We start from the raw sequence: 20,279 nt of genomic DNA, 5'->3' as shown, positions 1-20,279 counted from the left end.
TGCTTCGAAAGACGCAGTTTCGGTTTACAAAAATGCAAACTGGAGAGGCAAAGCGACACACATGGGCACATAAAACCCAATTTGGAGTTGACCCGTTTGACATGAGGTACACACCAAGAGGCTCAACGGAGGGTGGTGGTGGTGATGGTGTGTGTGTGTGGGGTGAAACAGCACCCCAACAACAAAAAAAACAAAGGGTGACCTAATCGCACATGTGTTCTTACGCAGGCGTCACTGATGTAAGCGGAGAGGCAGTTGCAGCAGCACCCCAGAATCCTACCGGATAAAGGCACGCCCCTGGTTTCTTTTTGTTTTTACCTCCTCTCCACTCGCATTTGCATCGTGTACCTTTCGAGACTTTTTCGAACACGTCGCTGTGGAGAGCAAAAGGGCCCGCGCTGAATGACAACTACATGCACACCTGCTCCGGCGGCTCTGCGCCACACATTTCGCTGATATCAAGCATTTCAGCGTCCACGCCTCGGAGATCCGAGACGGTGTTGTGCACCAACGCGCGAGAGGGGAGGGCGGAGAGGCATTCAGGGAGGGGGGGGGAGCACAAAACACAAGGGGCGGAGGAGGTGTGAAAGGATGCAACACTGTCCCCCCAAAGGAACCGAAACAAAGAGCAAAACATAGAATTAAATAAGCAAGGCGAGCGTTTGGGTGCCTGTCTGCGTACATACAGCCGTTTAAGACTCAGTCGCCGACAATGTGTGTTGCGTCACCGCTGTGTTACTTGGCAGAAGTGGAGCGAGTCGAAGTAGCCGCTGCAGCTGCTTCTCGCTTCACACGCGAAATGACATCCTCGAAGGCGCTGCTGCTGCTGCTACCGTGCGCAGCCACAGACGGCGACGGCACACTCCGGACAGTACTCGCGCTGTGGCTTCGACACGCGAGGCTCATCGAGGTTGCGGGCGTGCGGCTTTTGTGCGTCTGCACCGCCCTGATCCTTTTGCGGTAATGACTGGTAACTACACTCTGGCTGCAGCGGCCTTGACGTGCCTGTGAGGAGGTAGACGCTGGGAGCTTCAGTGGAGACGAGGTCACGTGCAACGGACGCGTATCGATGAAGTGAAAAAATGCGCGCGTGCGCTCCGCCCACCTCAGCATGTCGGTCTTCCGCCGCAGCTCCTTCTGCGAGAGCACCTCGGGCGGCTTCGTATCTGCGACAGGGGTCGTGGTGTGCCTCTGACCTGCTGCTACTACAGTTGCCGCGGCCATGGTACTCTCCACAACCCGCTGCAGCTGGCTGTATGGGCTCCCCTGCTGCTGCACTGTGGTGTGAGAGGCTCGCGTCGCGCGCTGACGGGTCGGACTTGGGGTGAACGTGTCCGCACTACCGAGCTTGCCAGCATGCAGTGTCGCAGCGGCAGATGCTCGAGCAGCTGCAGCGCTGGCGGCACCACGGTAAGCGCGCGAACGAGGCAGGGCAGCCTGCATATCCCGAGCCCGCTCCTGCCGATTCGCCTCCTGTGTCAGCGAGAAGGCCTCTCCGTCGGTGCCATCGTCCTGGCTGTCACTCTCCATCCCAACGAACAGGGGTAGTCGCTCATCATCATGAAGGCCGTCTTCGTCGAGTAAGTTCAGTGATCGCCCTGGTGCTGGAAGGCTGATACTCCCATTCGCGGCCGCACGCGTGCCGAGGCGCCTGCACTCGTGCGTCGTCGCCGGCACGTGCACGCCTACCGTGGAAACCGTCGGAGCTGTGATGACAGAGGCGTGCCTTGAGCATGGCAGCGCATCAGCCCGCGTGGTCGTCCTCACTGCACCGCTCGTGTTTGCTTCTTCCTCGTCTCCAAGCTGGAAGAGGCTGACTTGTGTGTTACTGAGAAGTAGTTCCTCCAACGCCTGCCCGCTGCCGAGTGCTGCGTGGTCGTCCTCATCCCTGTCGTCCTCAAGGGCTGCCCACAAGGGCGTTTGCGGACTAGGAGCGTTGTACCCGGGCTTTAGTTGCACAGGTCGGGTTGTTGTGGGCGGGTTCGCACGCAGAATGGCTTGCACCGCTTCGTCGTGGGAGGATAGGCGAGACGCGGAAGAGGAGGCGGGAGAGGCGGCGCTCGGCGCAGACGCTGCTGACAACGCTGAGGAGCGGAGTGCCTCGCCAAGGACGGTCTGCGGCTTCGGGCGTCGAGCAACTGTGGCGGGCGTGAAGAGCGTCTGCTCGAGAGCGGGGCCCTGAGGTGCCACGCCATGATCCTCAGAGAGTGTCGAGTAGGGCAGCGCTTGCTGCTGGCTCAAAAGTTGCGAGGTAGGGGTGTGCTGCAGATGCGCGGGGGAGGCTCGTGTCACTGACTCAAAGAAGACTTCCTCCACGTCCAGTTCGGCGCAAGTCGTGTTGCGTCTCAGCTGAGGAGTATCGCTTATGCGGCTCTTGTCACTGCCAAATGACTCCGAGCGGCACAGACGCTGCAGGGGGCGTGTCGACCCCCCAGTCGTTGCGGAGGCACTGGGGCTGCGGCCACCTTGCAAGCGTCTGATGCTGCAGCGTTCCGCTGATTCACGCGCTCGTTTGCGCTCGTTGGTGGCAGAGGTGGCCGCGGAAACGAGAGACGGTGACGTAGTCGTCTTCATGGGTAGTAGAGAGAGAGAACCGATAGAAGAGGTCACCATAGGAGTTTCGTGCACTGCGGCAGCGCTGCCTTGGCCCTTGCCGCTACCGGTGCTGGTACTACGACGTCCGCTCATGGTCGTGGTTGTGGTGGCGCTGGTCAGTGCCATAGACTCCGTCTCCTGGGGGGAGAAGGTGGCGCTTTCATAGTGGGGTTCAGCGCCCACCGCTCGTCGCTTCATGCTGACCGATCGCGGAGGAGGCATGGTGCTATCGTCAGCTAGAAGAAAGCGACAACAACGGAAGAGGTATAGGGACGAGTAATCTACAAGGCGTTAGCCTGTTCAGGATTTACGAGACCGGTGCGTAGGCACCCTGCGCGACAAGTAGAAAAAGAAGCGCACTTCGCCAACGACGGAAAAGATAGCGCGAGGGGGGGGGGAGGAGAGGGTGTCTAACAGAAAAAGAAAAGTAGAAAGGCTCGGGCCCACCGTGCCGGTGCAGATGATATATGTGTGTGTGTGCTGCGTCAAGTTGCTGATATGTACGTGTATGTCTATGCGAGTGGTGTGTGTGCGTGTGTGGGTGATGAGCAAACAAGGGGCGTATTGGCGTGCGTAGGCGGGTGTGATTCTAAATGAGGGCGGAGATAAAAAAAAAAAACAGAAGCGCATAGGAGCACGGACAGCCCCGTTACACGGCCCGGGTACCAGGATGAAGGGCGATAGAAAGCGCTGATGGGGTTGCGTGTGCGTGTGTGGACTACAGCAGTCTATGTAAAGGCAAGCGACTACAGGGCGCGGGTGTGGAAAGGATAAATACCCGCTGTGTGCGCCGTTGTGCGAGGGTGTTGGCGTGGGCCTGTGCAGTGGATGCGAAGGCAGAGGGAATTACAGAGAAGATGGCAGACAACGATGCACGACACTGACAACGAAAAACGCCAAATGTACATTATTCAGGCAATGTGCGTAGGCGCTCAACTCTATGAGGCCCTCTTTCCATTCATCAAGAGTTGGCTCGCAGTAGAGCGTGACGCAGCAGAGACGGCCCAGCTGTGCGCAAACGCACGCAGGTATGCATGCGTACACAGCGGCGCTGTCGAGTTTTTTTCTTCTTCATTGGCCACCCAGCAATGCCGCCTGCCGCGCACGAAACTCCATCTGTCGATAGTGTGATAGACGGCGTTGCCACACCGCTGTAGTAGTTTGAGAAACAGGAGGTGGGTGGAGTTAACTCAGCATTTTTCTTGAGTGGATGGTCTCCCTCCCGCTTGCTTGCATCTGTGCTCAATGGCTTAACAACCCCCCTCCCGGGTAGTGGGCGGTGTGGTATTACTCGTTAGCTCCAAGGCGAAGCAAACCGCACACAAAAAGAAAACACTTAAATGAGAAGCTAAGCGCCAACGTTGAGGCAATCAGCAGCACTATTCCACACAGACCGATGCGCAGCAAGGAGAGCAAAGGATGTCAGATCCGAAAAGCGCACTCGATTAGTGCCCACCACAGCTTCGCCTTCCTCTGCCGCGGCGGAGTGACGAGGGAGCGAGGCTGCCTACACCGCCTCCTTCGCGACTACCGCCGCGGACGGATGGAAAAAGGCCCCCCTCGGCCGCGGCTGCGACCACGGTCACTGGCACGTCCGCGGCCTTCTGTGCATGACCACTTGCTTCGAGAAGACGACGTGTAATGCGATGAGCCCACCGGTGCGCCAACTCTACTGTGGCCTCGGCCACGCGCGTAGTTTGGCGTCTCCAGCGGCGCATCGGGGTCTTCACCCTCCTCGCGCAGGCGCTTCGACAAGTTTGCTGCAATCGCCTCACCCTCCTCATCGTTTATCTGTTCTGGGTTCAATAGAGCAGTGCTCTTCACGTTTCCATAGCGTCGCGAGGTGCGGTCGGAGTCCAGCTGTCGAAACCCCTTCTGCCGGCGGCGCTCAATGCGACGTCGATCCCGCTCGTTGCTGTCCTTGTCGAGGTAAGCCGCATAGCAGTTCATGGGGGCAATTGTGTTCAGCTGCCGATCATCGAGTGCCAAGATTTCCTCGATAGACAGTGTGAAGTCCTCTGGAGGGACCTCACGGTACCGGAAGCCACCTCTGACGCCTGCGCCTGCGCTGTCCGACGACGTTGCACCGGCGTTGCGGTGCAGCTGATAGTACTCTTCTTCCTTCTGTTTCAGAGACGCTTGCAGGCGCTCCAGCAGCTCAGCGTTGGTCTCGCTTTTTCCGGTAGAGGAGGCGGCCAGGTCATTCAGCTGCTGCCGCTCCTTCTCCAGCTGCTGCAATGCATGTGACGGGTAGAGAAGGGAGAGCGCATCACTGGCACTGGCTCCCGATGAGGGTCCGAAGTCATCGTCGAAGAAGGCCTTTGCGCTCTTACTTTTCTTCTTTGCCTTTGCCGCCGAGACGGCCGACATCATTGACTGTGCCTCCTCCAGCGAGTTCGCCGTAAACAGTGTGGGTGCCTCGACCGATTGGACGGCTTCTGCCGTGCCATTGTCGTCCTCGTCAGACTCCTTGTCGAGCTCTTCGTCAAAGTATGCAATCTCGTCCTCGTCGACGTTCCTTTCGTCGTAGTAATCGCCATCGAAGAGCTGCGCCATCTTGCGGTCGAACTCCGCCGGGTCGAACGGTGCGTCGAGGGCCTTGTCCGACCACACCGCCTTGAGCTTTGCCAGTTGAGCCTCCTCCTCCTCCCCAAACCTCTCGGCGGTCGATGTTTTCAGGCCCGCGACGGAGGCGATGAGGGCACGCTGATCCTCGATCTCCTTCCGCTTCAGGTGCTTCAGACGCTTCAGTTCCTCAATCTGCTGCGCGCGTGCCACCTCTGCGCGCTCACGGCGCCGCTGTCGTGCGTCCTTGCGTGCGGTATCCGGCTTGCGAAGCAGCCCCGTGGCGGCCTCACCAATAGGACGAGGATACGTCTGCACGTGCGCTGCTGACGCGCCGCCGTTGGCTGCTTCTTCTTCCGCTTCCTGGTGGCGGTACTTCCTCTCTTGGTATTCCCGCTCCCACACCTCAGCATTGCTGAAGAACGCTTCGTCCTCCTCCTCTCGGGCGAGCTGGGCGAGGCGGTCATAGTATGAGCCGGCTGAGTCTTCTCCTTTGGCCTCCTCGTCGCTGTCCACGGCCTCCTTGCCACCGTCGGCAGTGGCTTTGTGCGCCTTGGCCCTTTTCCGAGCCGCGCCAGGGCGCCAGAGCTCCTGGATGAAGAAGTCGCGCAGGAACGCTTCGCTATCATGTTCGTTGTCATCTCTACTTGCCGCGCCGTCGCCGTCGCCGCTGGCGCACTGTTCCTCCTTCCTCCCGCTTTTCCTTGCACCGGCGGCGGACATGCTCAGCGCAAACGCCTCTTCCAGCAACTGCTTCTCTTCCTCACTGGCCACGCGCTGCCGGTCATCTTCGTCTGCGCTGTCCTCGTCGCTAGTGGCTGCCACTGGTGCCGACGCGTATGCCGAGGTGGCACCGCGGACCACTTCAAAGGTGTTGGCGCTGTCCTCCACATCACGCAGGAAAGCGGCGCGGAGCTTTGCTTCCTCTGCGTTCTGAGGTCGCAGCTTTCGCAGCCCGTCGTGCTTGTCTTCCTCGTCGGAGGCGCCCACCACGGCATCCTCCGACTCAGCAGTGGCCTTGAGGGCGCGCTTGTACTCGTCAGAGAGAGTGAACTTATCCTTGCCTGCACCCTTGCGCCGCTTCTGCGCCATGCGTCGCTCAAAGACGTCAGTGTTCACACGAATTTGCTCTTCAGGAGGAGGGAAGAAGCGCTGCTTGAGGAGCTCTTCCTTTGGCAGTAGGGCTTCCACAGTGGTGTCGGCGTAGGTGGGTGACGGGGGAGACCCCTCACCGCGTGCAGCAGAGCCGGTCGCCACCGTTTTGTCTCTCTTGGCGCTACTGCTGACACGGAGCGGCACCGTAGCCTTGCGCACCGCCAACAGAGCCTTGGCAAAGCTGAGGTTGTTCTCATGGGTGAGAAGCACCGCATCGTCATCTTCCTCGAACTCCTCGCCATCAGAACTGGCATGCTCACTCTTTTCGTCGTCACTGTCGAAGCCGAGAGCAGTGGCCTTGCCTAGCTTTCCCCTGTACTTCTCCGCCAGTGTGTGGAGTTCTTGCTTGCGCTTCTTTTCCTCGTAACGAGCCGCGTACGCTTTGTTGATGTGCAGCCCGATTTCCTTGCCATCGCTGTCTTTCGCGTCGTCATTCTTCGTAGTGCTCCTTGTCAGAGGATCTTTCCTGACTCCTTTGCTGTCCTTGACTCTCTGCAAGTCGAGGCCATGCACGTGGGCCGTTTTGCTTGCGGAGTCATCTGTTTTGCCACGTACGTAGGCTGCCGCGGAGGAAGGGGGCGCTGGCGCGGTCGTAGAGGTTTGCAGGCGCGACTTTTCCTTTCCTGGCATGGTAGCGTCTTTCGCTTCTTCCTCTGTTTCCGCATCGGACGAGGAGGAGTCGCTGCCGAACAGGTCCATCTTTTCTGCCTTGTACGGCACCGCGGTCGATGACGCCTTGGCAGTGGATGCGCTTGACGGAGCGAGTGGGTGCGCACGAGGCAGCCTGGCGCGACCGCTCTCCCCGTGCGGGTTCTTGCGACGCTCCCGTTCTGCCGCGGCTGTCATATCTCGCGCGAGCGAGTCACCGTCATACTTGTGGCCTTCCCCATCACTCGAGGTCGAGTCGTCCGAGTCAAACACAATGCGGTGCGACGCCTTCGCCGAGGCGGAGAAGGACAAGGCTCTAGCCGGCATGTACTTTCTTTTCGCTCCTTCCTTAGTCTGCAGCTAAACCCCGTGTTCACTTGCAAGTCTGAGGGCGACGGTGGTGATGGCAAAGTCGAATCCTCTTTCTCATTACCCGACGCAGGCGGCAACCGAAAGCGTGGCTGAGATTGGCGATGGCGGCCACCTGAGAAGACCGCAAAAGAGGAGCTTGACCGGAAGAAGAAGAAGAGAGGGAGAGAGGCGCATTAAGAGGGAGAGACGTGCGTGTGCGTGTGGATCACATCCATGGCTGCCGCCGCATAGGGGGAGGAGGATGCATTCAGCTCGCAACCCCCGTCCTTGTAGGATTGCCCCCTCTCTCCCAATACACAGACCGACCTCGATAGAGGACAAGTCACTGCAGTGACTTGCGTATTTTTTTTTCTTCTGGCCGGGTAGCCTTGATGCTTTTTTATGGCAAAAGAGGAGGAGGAGGGGGGGGGGGGCGATGATCGCCGTCATCATTGCCATCATCCTTGACTAAAGAGGAGGGGGTCTGCTCACCCCGACACACTCGTGTGCGCTCAGCTACTGCTGAGGATTGCATTGTAACACAGCAGCCAACAGATGACAACGGTCGAGAAGCACGGCCCTGCATGGTGGCGCGCAGCACGAAACGTGCCCGCAAAAGACTTCGCCGCGCCCTCCCTCCCCTCCACTTTGTCGCTTCACACCGATGACACGACACTGGTGGAAAAAGGAAAAGAAGAAGGCGACGCGCTACGGAGGCGACGGAAAAACGGCACGGGGGGAGAAGAGAGAAGGGGACGGAGAGGGTGGGGCGGGTGAGTAAAACAGTAAGCGCGTACGCCGACCAAGAAAGTAAACAAAATGGCCACGACGGCAGCGTCATCACAGACATATCTATGGAGAGGGTAATCGAATCAGGGGAAAGGGGTAAGCCTAGCACTCTCAGAGCAGTCCGCAAGCGCATTTGCACTCGCACACACAGGGAGGGCCGATGCCTCTCTAGGCGGACGTCCACAGAAAGAAAAAAAGCACCCCCCAAAAAGGAGCACAACAGCCAAAGAAAGAAAGGAAAAAAGAAAACACACGCGAGCATTGGGTCAGTCCTCTTTGCCGTTTCGTTGGACTGCTCTACTGCTTCGTCAACCGCGTCCACACAGCCATGTAGAAGCTCAGCACTTTGTCGATCATAGTGAACTGAATGCCGTAATAGAAGGGTGAAAGAGACAAAAGGGTGCGAGCCATGAAATCTGCGCTGTCAGCCGCTGATGGAATGCCGCCCTGCGCGATGGTTTGTGCGGCACGCTGCTGAACTGTCGCGATGGCTTCTGTCTGCCCAGAGGTCGTCAGCACACTAGAAGTCAGTACAACCACTTCCTGCGCAATGGCGCGACCAGCGCGACGAAGCGCCGTTACCAGCGGCGGCACGCCTTCGTCGGCGTCTCCTCGTTTCATCGCGCCTCTCACCGTTACATTTTCGTCCGCCAGATGCAAAACGTACTGCCATAGATTTGCCCACGACAGTCCATCACTTGCGGCCGTCATGGTCGCGTATGGTTGAAGGAGCCCCATGAGGTGCAGCGTCGCGCGGCCGCGCAAGAGTTCCACCAGCACGCTAAGCGGATGATCAATGAACGACTGAGCCGCAAGAGAGGCTACAACGCGGTACACGATAGCACGAAGAATGGCCAACTTCATGGCATGCTCCCGCTCGGCCTGCCGCCGTTCACGTCGCTTATGGCGCTCGCGACGCTCTCGCCGCAGTTGAAGCTGCTCACGCTGCACGCGATTCTCTGCCGAGATTGTGGCAGTCCCGCTCGGCCCGTCCCCATCGATGGTGATGGCAGCGGTCGACGCGCTCACCCTTTGCTTAGAGTGCGCACCTTCGCTAACGCCCGAGGCGAGCGATGCGCGGTCATCATTTTCCTCGTCATCCCCGTTGTAGTCATCGTCCTCATCTTCGCCATCTGACCACCGCGCGTAGCGGCGCATGAGGAGGTACTCGACTGCCTCGAAGACCGTCAGCACCGCTCGGTCTACCAGCTGACTCGCGAGGGGCATCACAAGCCGCTGAGTTATTACACCCACAGTGCTTATCATGAGGCCACGGATGGCACCAGGCACCGTGAAGAGCACTCTCGGCGGCGGTGATGGCAGTAAAGATAACGCGTCGCCGGTCAGGGGAGTCGCGCCCCATGAGAGCAGCATCGGCACCACAATGCTCAGCAGAAGCGGATCAAAGACGGCATGGGATGCAAGTCTTAATCCCCAGCCTAGCAGTCGTCGCGGAGTCCGCTTGCTGCGCAGTTGCCGCACCACGAGACTTCCGTCGAAGAAGAGCTTCTCAATGTACGACTCAGTCGCCGCCAGCATCCACCGCGTGAGGAGGAGGTGGGCCGCGTCCGGGGCCGGCAGTTTCTCAAACCGTTCTTCCGTGGGCAGCCACGCTGCTGCCGCGGCACCAGCAGCAGCTCCGCCGGTGCTGCCCCGCGTGTCCGCTGTGCCAGGCGACGGTAGTAAATCACAGAAGCACAGCAGTGGCAGAGTTGCCAGCTGCCGCTTCAGTTTACAGCAGTAGTGCACAATGAGCACTGGGACAGCATGAATAACGTGGTCAATGAGGTGCGCCTGCCGCGTCATGTTCCTCGCCTGCATGCGTCGCCACCAGCTAGTCGGCGCCCACGCTGCCACCTTCGAGGCGAGTCTCCTCGCCTCACCGTCACGAATGATGATAACGCGGCGGCTGGTCTCGTCTTTGTCGCTTCGATGCGAGCGTGAGGAACGCCGACTGCTGCTGCTGAGGCCACCGCTGCTGCCAGTGCTGTGATGACGATGCCGCGAGCGAGTTGCCACATCGGGTGTGCTAGCAGCGGTAGGCAAGCTCGAAAGGCGACGGGAGCTCAGCGGCGGCTTGCCGATATCCATGACAGGGGGCGGTGGGGCCAGTGGAGGAGTGAGGCCACTTGCTACTGACGGGGTTCTCTCCGCCGAAAGCGGGTGTGGCGCTGAAGATGCTAGCCGAGCGTTCGTGCCAGTGCTACCGGTGGCAAGGACAACTTGGTCACCAGGGAGACTCCGTGTGCGACTGCGGGCACCATCGCTATGGCTGCGGCGCACCCGACCTCCACTTAAGCCGGGCGCGCTGGTGACGCTGTTGCTTCCACTGTCGACGGACGCACGCCTCGATGCCACGAGCGGTTCTTCAGCACTACGCGTGCGGCGGTTTGAGGGAACTGCTGGTATTCTATCAGCTGCACCTCTGCTGCTCTTGTTACTCTCGACAGAAGAGCGGCTGCTGCGATGCTGAGTTGTCGGCGTTGCGACAGAGTCACCGCTGCTCGAGTGGTGCCGCCGATGCCGACGTTCGCTTGATGGCTCACCTGCAGCGTGGCGTGCAGATCTTCGCGACTGCCGCGAAGACGCTACCGAGGCCGTGTCGCCACCAACGTCAGCGCTTTCAGTGACAAAACGACTCTCTGTAGCCTCTGCGTGCGTGCGCGAGCGGCGGTGCGTGCGGCGCACCACCGCAGTGTCAGGGTTGAAGACGCTCAGCGCATGCCGCAGGACAGCGTGGCTCACGTGTAGCACGTTAAATGGGTGGAGAATGGCGGTGGCCGATCCAGGGTTTAGGGGGAGGTCCAACGTCTCCATGTTCCCATGCGCCAGAGTCGGGTGTGTTTGTGTACGCGCCAATGTGCTTAACGCAGAGGACCCAGGCCGATGCACGCCTGCATATATGGGCGCACGAGGCGGCTGTCTATGGAGGAGAGGGGCGTGTGGGTATGCGCCTTGGACTGCGTGCCGATCTACAAGTGTGATTGTGGCGTTTGGCTCGCCCTCTGTGCACCGGCAAAGAAGGGGCCTCCGTCACCGTTTGTGTGTGTGTGTGTGTGTGTGTATGGTCTCATGAGCGAGGAGTGGGTGGATGGGAGAGAGGCAACCGCGCACACGTCACAGTGGTGCCGCAACAGGAGAAGAGATGGAAATGGAGAGGAGACGCAGGAAATTAAGAACAGCGGTAAAGACGCAGGGGCAGGAGGGAGCTACTTGGCAGCTTGTAGGGAGAGACCCTGAATGAAGGAGTAGCGCTGCTGCTGACGGATCTTGTGTGCAGGCGATACACGAGGTCTGTGTCCCCTCCTCCCACACACACACACACATACGCCAAGAGGCACTTGCACAGCGCGTACATGTGTGTCTCTTTTCCTTTCTTTTTTTTTTGTTTTGTTTTCTGCCTGCGCTGCAGCGATAGGGGGATTTCGCTTGGGTTGCAGCACCTCTCCATTGATGATAAGGGGTACTCCTCAGTGCGTGGCATCGCAGGGTCCAGTGCCCCTCTCCCCTCTTTGTGTGGAGAGGCCAAGCAACGCCCCCAACCCCCCCTCCCCTGCCAATGCCGAGTCACCCCTGATGATGACAGGGTCAAGCACCTAGGGGGTGGGGGAGTCCGAGCGACCTGCGACAGTGAGCACGCTTGCACCACCCATGTGGCGCGCAGAGTGTCCGCGTGACTCGAGCGTATCCCACCCGGCCCCCGCTGCCCACGGGTGTGGGGAGCCAGAGCCCCACCCCGAGGGACACACCAGGTGGCGACCGGCAGGACGGGCGCGGCGGTGAGGCGACCCGCGGGGCGGGGGAGGGGAGAGAGCAGCGTTTGGGGCAGGGGGGCATGCTCCGATGACCGAGTCGGCGCACTGCTGTACCGCGTGTCTAGCGCTGCGCCGCCCCACGCGATGGGGCTTGTGAGGGGCAGGCTGGGGGGTCGAGGGGTGTGTGACTCCTGTTGCGTGGACGAGAGTGGACATTTCGGAAGGGAGCGAATGAGATACAACGCACTGCGTTCCGCCCCTTTTGGCATGTGTTTTTCTTTCCGCTAACCCGCTTTGCAATCACTCGCCGTCGTGACGCCCGTGGAAGCGACCGAGAGGCAGGGTGGGCATCAAAATGACGACGTGATCCCTGATGGAGGTGCGCCAGATCCCTTTCACAGTGCAACCCGCACACACACACACACACACACAACAACAAACATGACCAATGACAAATACACGCACACCAACGCGCGAGACTACACAGCAGCGGTTACATGGATGCGGCCACCCGTCGACCATTCACGTATGCGCCGTTTAGAAGCTGCACGGAGCGAAGCGCGTGCTTCTGCTCAGTAAACTCGAGCACCACCATTCCACCTGGACCGTTGACGTCGTGCAAGCCAGGGAGGTAGACCGCAGGGGTGGCCGGCTGTAATGGTTGTGGAAGCGATAATGCATCCGGCGGCACACTTTCGTTGTTTTCCTCTCCCTCCTTGCGCATCTGCTGGCCCCCTGCTTCGCCCTGCAAGACGCCGCTGGTCTTCTCTGCCACACTACCCAGTACGCCTGAGGTGACTTTTCTGTCCTCAGCGTCAGGGAGCACGCCCCCGCCCTCGGCGATGGATGACTCGCATAAAAGCACGCCGATCGTTGAGGTCTCGATGCTGTGCGAGGTGTTGGTTATACTTCCCGGCGGGTCACCGAGCACCCCCGACGAAGACGCTGCGTTAGCAGATTCGTTAACAAGAGTCGTTCCAGACACAAATAATTCGTTCGTGATGGCGCTCTTGCGTGATGTCAATGGCGCAGGCAACGGCTGCTGGTACTGTGGCTGTTGCTGCGCAGTGTGATTGTAGCATACTGCAGCGTGCAGCATCTCTCGCGCTGGTCGGCGCACACGCCACGGCTTCACACCACCGCCCAGCAGCTGTGCCACCATCGAGCTTAGGTGCGAGGCCGTTAGCGAAAGGTCCACCCCGTAGAGTGCGACACGGTAGAGGTTGGACGGTGGAATGATGTCCGGCAGAATGCCCAGCTGCGTTGTCGCGGGGTTGTTATAGAGCGACTCGTGCGATGCGACAGAGCTGTTGTTGCTGTCTTCGCCGTGGGCGTTTGCCGGTAGAGCTGCGCAGCTGAGCGTGCTGCGTTGACGGTGCTGCTTCTGCTGCTGCCGGCGAAAGCCGCTGCCGCTTCCATCATTGCTGTCCGTAGCACCAAATCGGTTACGGTTCTGGCGGCGCACGAGCATGGGTGGTGGAGGCATCTGCACAAGGCCGTCTGCACCAACTGTGAACTTCATTGCTGCTGCTGCCGCCTGGCTGCCTGACGCATCACGGCGGTCTAGAAAGCCTAGAAAACGCTTCTGCTGATCCACGTCATATGCAAGACCCGGCATGCGCTGACAACGGTGACGGGAGCTCCAGTCCACAGTGCTGCTCGCCATGTGACTCGGATTGGTCGCACTGTTGCCTGCCTGGGGGCGTTCCCTGTAGGCACGGGAATCGCTCGAGTCTGCGACAGCGTTGTCGCCTGAGCTGTGACTCAGCTCGTCGACCACCGGTCGACTGTCACGATGGTACTTCCGACTTTGCCGAAGACCGTCGTCGTCTGTCGCCGAAAGGTCGCGATGCCGCTTCCCCTTTTCTCGTCTACCATGCCGGTTGTTCATATAATCATCTTCACTTTGACTGCGCTCGCGACGCTGCTGCCCGTGGCGCCGCCGCCACCGCCGCGAGAGACGCTCATCATCAAGGCTGTCGTACTCGTTGTCACTGTCGCTGCGCTCTCGTCGCGGGCGGCGGTGAGATCGTGACACTCGCTCCGACCGCGTGGCCTCATTTTTGCCCCTTCTTCCCTCCGCGCTGCCTCGGCGATGGCGATGCGAGCCGCGATGGCGGTCATCGAGTGAGTCACTGTCGCGGGGCCAGTGACGATGATGGTCGCTGCAGTCGCCTACGCCGCCCTCGTCGTTATGCCGGTTGGACCGATGACTGCGACGGCGGTGCGGCGAGGATGCATCGCCCACACCGCTTTCATTTCTCCACCCCATCACGCGGCACCTGCTTCGACGCCGTGGTTTCTACTAAGGTTCGCGGCCGTAGCTGGTTGTTGGTACCAGTGCCTCCTGCTGCGGTGTTCAGCCAGACTTTGTGCCTTCTAGGAAATCGATCGCCTTGGAAGTGGGCGAGATGACGCTTGCTGAAACCCTCCCCCCAAAAAAGATGGGAGACAGGGGGAGGGATAGGCAGGGCTCTTTGCGGACGCGGAGACAGCTGGCTGGCTGGCTGGGTAGGAAGTGGTGGAAAGAAGGAGAGAATTCCCAGTGTTAGCTGCTCGTAGCAATGTAGAGAGTTGCGCTTACCTAAAAATAGGTACGCATGTGGGTCTCTTCCAGAAAAAAAACACAGGAAAGCGAAAGGGAGAGAGAGAGAGAGACGGTCGGATTAGTATACAGCAGTAGCACGTCAGCCAGGAAGACGCGTGTGAGGAGAAGGCACATAAGTAGCCCTCATAAAGCAAAGGAAGTACGAATCCGAGTCTTGTGCCCCACACGGGGAGAATTATGCGTGTGTGCGTGCAGCATTACGGTTGCTCAGTGCCCCTCTCCCCTCTTTGTGTGGAGAGGCCAAGCAACGCCCCCAACCCCCCCTCCCCTGCCAATGCCGAGTCACCCCTGATGATGACAGGGTCAAGCACCTAGGGGGTGGGGGAGTCCGAGCGACCTGCGACAGTGGGCACGCTTGCACCACCCATGTGGCGCGCAGAGTGTCCGCGTGACTCGAGCGTATCCCACCCGGCCCCCGCTGCCCACGGGTGTGGGGAGCCAGAGCCCCACCCCGAGGGACACACCAGGTGGCGACCGGCAGGACGGGCGCGGCGGTGAGGCGACCCGCGGGGCGGGGGAGGGGAGAGAGCAGCGTTTGGGGCAGGGGGGCATGCTCCGATGACCGAGTCGGCGCACTGCTGTACCGCGTGTCTAGCGCTGCGCCGCCTCACGCGATGGGGCTTGTGAGGGGCAGGCTGGGGGGTCGAGAGGTGTGTGACTCCTGTTGCGTGGACGAGAGTGGACACGTTAGCGAGAAAAAAAAGCACTTGTTGGGCGCCAGTGGTGTGGAAGTGAGGCCGTTGAGTTTCGTAAGGGTGCGTGGATTTTTGTTTGGTTATATCATCGAGGGGGAGGGACAAAGTGGCCAGACCACAGTGCAGGGACACAAATATGCGCGCATCCCTTTCTTTTTTTCCCTCTTTCCGTTTTAGTGTTTTTTTTTTCGCTTGGCGTGTATGATGTCTCATGTGTGTTGGTTTGGCTTTGCAGGAGAGAGAGGACATCAGACTCGTAATCGAAAAGGAAAAGACGATAAAAGAGCGAGCACACACAAACACACACACATGCACGAAGGACACCATTGAAGGCGGGGGAAATATACGCGCGATAGATACGCAAAGTTTGTGTGGGGTCAGTAGGGGTTACCAACGAAAGGATGCATAAAAAGGAAGCAAACAAAATAAGCAAATAACACACGGGTGAAATCACTGTTATCTCAGCAGAGCAAGTGGGCAACAATGTGCACACCAAACGCTCATACCTCTCTGCCGCCGTCTCCTCCTCCTCCTCCTCCACCACCCCCCAACACAGCCACCAGCATGTGGATATACGGGGAAGGATGCACGGTGATAAGTACAGCAGTAGTGGGTACTTCCGTTCCCACCGCAAGCTGCCTTGGTGCGGTGCCAAATGGGAGGTGGAAAGAGCAATAGGAGATACGAGAAGGAGAGAGAGAGGCGAGAAATGGACCAGCGAGATTCAGTCACGGACGTGAGCTACTGTCGAGAGTACGTGTGCATCAACGATTTGGGTGTGATGGAGGGATGGCGAGTGGCTTTATGTGTAGTCATCCCCATCTCTCGGGGCCAGTGCAGATGTGTTCGCATGTCCGCGTGTGAGCGTAGGTCAGAACAACATAAAGGGGGTGAGAGCGAGAGATACGCAGAAGCAAGGAAGTCAGTGAAATAGGAAAAAAAAGGGCCGCGTAGAGGCGGTAGTGAACGAGAGCTGTAAGCCCCAAACAAAACCAAAAAGGCGAGACAAGACATACAAATGGCGAGAAAGAGGGACAGGAGGGGAGCGGAGCCTTCAGGTAAGCAAGACTACCTCCCTCCCTCCCTCCCTCCCCCTACACACACACACACTGGCTCAGACAGACAAGCAGCATAATGCAATGGCAGGACTGGAAAGAGAGAACTACTCCAGGAAAAAGGAGAGGGGCAACCACAACAATAACAAAAAAACGTCCATGTAACGCAAAATGGCAGTGAGGACCAAAGCAATCTCATACAGGCAAAGGTAAAAACACAATCGAGCGAGAGAGGAGGGATGCAGGGAGGAGGCGGGGGAGCGTGACGGGTGATCACCACAACGTAACGTGTGGTGTGAATCGCCGCGTTATACCCTTTTCTCCTCATCGGGTGGTAACACAGACAAACTCACGCTCGCCGCAACCTCTACGAGCATCTCTCTGCCTCTTCAATTTGCATTGTATGTGTAGGTGTATGCATACTCCAGTCATAGCGGGGGTATAAAGCTATATGAGTGGATCATTAGGCCCACATCCCTTCTCTTCTGCGTATGCGGCAACATGCAAGCACAGTTGGCACTACCGGTCCACTTGAAGGGTAGTGACCAAAAGCGAGAGAAGGAACCAGGGAAACACAAATGGCGCGAAGTCTGAAAAGGAAAGTGAAGACCGGAAAGAGAGGGCGGTTTTCACTTGCGCAGAGCGTTGGGACCCACCTTTGCCTTCATGTTCATCACAGCTATCCGTGTGGGTTTCGCTTCCTTCACCGGCATTGAGGGCTTGTAGGAGGTCACTTCGCCCTCCTTGTCATCCTCGGCGATCACGTCTGCCTGTAGCTCTGCCAACTCAGCGCGCATGCGCTGCCGATCCTCCTTCGAGACGTCTGACATGTGCTTCGAGCGGTGACCGAAGAAGTCCTTAATGCTTGTGAGGAAGCTCCCCGTGCTGCTGCTGCTGTGAACCTTGCCTAAGGACCCCGCAGGGGATGGGTGGGCCGCTCCCTGAGGACCATCTGGGACGGATAAGGGTGTCGGGGTCGTGCCGTGGGCCTCGTCCGACTGCGCGACAACGCCGACCACTTTCGTCTTTTGAGAGCGCTGATGCATTTGCGCAATGCGGGAGTGCGGGTCAGGGGCCGGGGTGGGCTTCAGATAGCCGTGGTTAGTGAAGAAGGGGTGTCGCAGCACCTCCTCAGAGGTGATCCGCTTTGAGGTGTCTCGGTCGAGCATCTTCAGGATCAGGTTCTTCGCCTCTTCGGAGATGTTATCCCATCCATGCTTTGGATTGAAGAGGACACCGTGGTCAATCTTGCGGAGGAGGTCGCGGCGGTCATGCCCGGTGCGCACCTGACCATGAAACGGGGGCCGGCCGCAGAGAAGCACATAGAATACTACACCGGCAGACCACACATCCACGCTCTTGACAAGTAGCTGGTTCGTGCAGAGCGGCTTGGCACCTTGCTCTTCAATGCCGCGGATGACCTCGGGCGCAATGTAGAAGGATGTACCACATGGAGTACTGCGCACGTCCCACTCCATGACAACCTTGGCAAGACCAAAGTCCGCGATCTTCACTTCCACATTCAGCTTGTCCAGCGGAAAGCTGTTAACGTCGGTCATCACCTGAAGTCCCTCCGCGTGCGTCGGCGACTCTGCATCATTGTGGGCTGTGCTCGTGGAAGAGGTGCCCTGGCTTTTGACCTCGTCGTTCATCATGACGACGTTGATGAGGATGTTCTCTGGCTTAATGTCACGGTGCACAATACTCTGCTCATGCAAGTAGGCAATGCCAGACATCAGCTGGTGCATGATGGCGCGCGAGAGTTCCTCATTGATGGCCTTGTTACGCACAATAAACTCAAACAGGTCTTCGTTCATGAGGTCGAGGGCGAAGTACACCTTGTCAGAGGTCTGAACCGCCTCGTGCAGCGTGATGATGCCGGGGTGGCAGGTGCGGCGTAGAATCTCCTTCTCGTGTGCTACCATTTCACCTTTCTTCCCGACCAACGACGCGCGCGTCATCACCTTCAAGGCGCGTATCTTGCCAGTCGGGATGTGGCGCACTGCCAACACCTCGGAGAAGCCCCCTTTACCGAGGACCTTGCCCTGACTGACGTCATAGAGAGTGTGGATGTCGACACCGTCAAGCGCCGGCGTCGCCGGAACGTTCATCTTGGGTGGAAGAAGTGTCATTGTACCTCAACTGTACGCGTGTAGGAGGCTGGCGTGGTAACGGGCAATGAAACTATAGTAAAAGACAGAAAAAGGCCGGCGAGCGGGAGAAGAGCACACGAAAGGTGCACGTGTAAGCTTGGCACGGTGGCGGATAAGCCGGAGGGTTGAGGAGGGAGGAAGCAAGAGAGCTGCAGCGGTACGAGACACCTGGAGAAGGTTTAGAAGACGACACACAGAAAAAAGTTGATGCTGCGCGGTGACAACACGTGTGCGTGTGTTTACGAGCGTCAATACTTCCTTTCCTTCGCCGGTGTGAGAGAGACGATTGTAGACGAGAGAGAGGGGGGAAGGGAAAGTGCAGAAAGGAAAGAGAAACGGGGGCTCAGTCACCAGAAGCATACGTATAGTTGAACAATTCAATACACATGGGGGCGCGATCTTGCCGCTGACACCGAGCCTCATGCCTCAAGGTGCTGTTGAGGTATAGTATGCAGATTTTTTTTGATGTGGTACTCACAAAAGTGCTGAATCACTCATTCGTCCGGATTTCCTACCTCGCCAACCCCTTGTCGCTTCGGCATGCGGGGTCACCAACGAGGCCTGTCGACCGGATTCTCAGCGGATTCTCTACAGCTGGTCGAGATCACCTCAGCGAGAGATTGACTGGGCTTTGATTGACTTCGGTATGACTTGCATGACTCCGAGAGACACCCTTGCATGGCGCGAAAACCGCGGAGGTTTCATCCACATGTGGATGGAGCTCTGCGCCCGGAGAAAGAGAAGGGGATAAAGACTCAGAAGCACACGCAGCGGTCCGTAGCACTGCCGCATTGATGTTGTCAGCAGGGGGTGGACTCCCCCTTCCTTCCTCCCCTAAGCGTGATCTCATATCACAGCAGTTTGCTTTGTGCGTCGATTGACACACGTGGTATCTCCCCAGGTCCCCAGGCTGGCCTCAGTGTTGAGGTCGAGCACGGTCGTAGACGTTGGCAACAAGTGAATCACGTGTGGTTTGTTTCGTTTTGCAGGCCAGCGCGTGCCATTCATGTCACTTTTGCTTTGCCCATTGGCCGGTCGGTTGGCTTGCAAGTGACCCCCTGAAGTGAGGCCTTGTGTGACCCCACCTGGCGAAGCGTCGCCGTGTCGCCCTCAGGAGCCACCGAAACGTATGCGCTGGAATCATCACGACGTGCGCAGCAAACCATAATCGCCCGATGAGGCGCTCGAGTTGCTCCACTGCCGTTCTCCGGGCTGAGTCGCTTCCTAGTTGTGCACCCGTTCTCTCTCCCAGAGAAACGGGTTGCACTTTGTGGCCCAACAGGGCTGTGGCAAACCCCGTAGGTGTGGAGAGGCGACTCGCTCATCGGTACTGGGAGCAACGCAGAAACTCGCTGGCGGCATTCCTGGTCGTGGTAGAAGGCGTGAGCAGTCGGGTCCATCAGGGCCTCGCCTTCAGCCCGAGGGGCGCCGAGAGCAAAGCCCCGTCCATGCCGCGTTGGAGTCAAGAAGAGGTCAAGCGCCGCGCTTAAGGGATCTACTCTGTCCTTGATGTCGGGGTGAATGCGATGCCGTAGGAAGTGGAGAAGTTGATGAGAACACACCACATGGTGCATCCTCCTGACTTGAAAAACTTGGCCTTCATCGTCTGGTAAATCCGCGTCCTCAGGTGCGCAACGGCCTCGTCACCCTTGAGGAGAGGATGCCACGTGCGGCAACGTCGGGGCCACGGTTTCCCTACCCCCGCCCAACGGAGCATCGAGAGTTCCCGGCAAATGAGCGGTTTGGCGATGGGCATCCGACTTGTTGGCCGTTTCGCCGCGCTTCAATGCGGTTGACTCGCAACACAACTCCCTGCGCCACTTGGCCGAGAGCAACGCCGTCGGCCTGGGGGGGGGGCGCTCCTCCTGGGCCTCTCGGAGGCTTCTGTGAATGATTTGAAGAGCGCCTGT

The 20,279-nt window shown here is 58.8% G+C and overlaps 5 protein-coding genes across 5 annotated transcripts, besides 2 other annotated features; all 5 read right to left on the bottom strand.

Moving 5' to 3' along the window:
- Positions 1 to 735: 735 nt before the first annotated feature.
- On the bottom strand, positions 736 to 2,817 carry LPMP_341010 (hypothetical protein; the record flags this gene model as incomplete). The annotated part of the gene is made up of 1 exon (XM_010704224.1): positions 736 to 2,817. The coding sequence occupies one exon, from the start codon at positions 2,815 to 2,817 to the stop codon at positions 736 to 738; it is 2,082 nt and encodes a 693-aa protein (XP_010702526.1).
- A 1,305-nt stretch (positions 2,818 to 4,122) lies between these two features.
- LPMP_341000 (hypothetical protein) lies at positions 4,123 to 7,290 on the bottom strand (the record flags this gene model as incomplete). The annotated part of the gene is made up of 1 exon (XM_010704223.1): positions 4,123 to 7,290. One exon carries the CDS (start codon positions 7,288 to 7,290, stop codon positions 4,123 to 4,125), a length of 3,168 nt encoding a protein of 1,055 aa, XP_010702525.1.
- A 1,110-nt stretch (positions 7,291 to 8,400) lies between these two features.
- Positions 8,401 to 9,924, bottom strand: LPMP_340990 (hypothetical protein; the record flags this gene model as incomplete). The annotated part of the gene is made up of 1 exon (XM_010704222.1): positions 8,401 to 9,924. The coding sequence occupies one exon, from the start codon at positions 9,922 to 9,924 to the stop codon at positions 8,401 to 8,403; it is 1,524 nt and encodes a 507-aa protein (XP_010702524.1).
- A 1,630-nt stretch (positions 9,925 to 11,554) lies between these two features.
- Positions 11,555 to 12,075: a repeat region.
- Positions 12,076 to 12,351: 276 nt separating this feature from the next.
- LPMP_340980 (hypothetical protein) lies at positions 12,352 to 14,130 on the bottom strand (the record flags this gene model as incomplete). The annotated part of the gene is made up of 1 exon (XM_010704221.1): positions 12,352 to 14,130. One exon carries the CDS (start codon positions 14,128 to 14,130, stop codon positions 12,352 to 12,354), a length of 1,779 nt encoding a protein of 592 aa, XP_010702523.1.
- A 521-nt stretch (positions 14,131 to 14,651) lies between these two features.
- Positions 14,652 to 15,169: a repeat region.
- Positions 15,170 to 16,845: 1,676 nt separating this feature from the next.
- On the bottom strand, positions 16,846 to 18,348 carry LPMP_340970 (protein kinase, putative; the record flags this gene model as incomplete). The annotated part of the gene is made up of 1 exon (XM_010704220.1): positions 16,846 to 18,348. The coding sequence occupies one exon, from the start codon at positions 18,346 to 18,348 to the stop codon at positions 16,846 to 16,848; it is 1,503 nt and encodes a 500-aa protein (XP_010702522.1).
- Positions 18,349 to 20,279: the final 1,931 nt, after the last annotated feature.

This window comes from Leishmania panamensis, assembly GCF_000755165.1.
Source record: "Leishmania panamensis strain MHOM/PA/94/PSC-1 chromosome 34 sequence".
NCBI classification, from domain to species: Eukaryota; Euglenozoa; class Kinetoplastea; order Trypanosomatida; family Trypanosomatidae; genus Leishmania; species Leishmania panamensis.
This window is presented reverse-complemented; position numbering and strand designations above follow the sequence as displayed.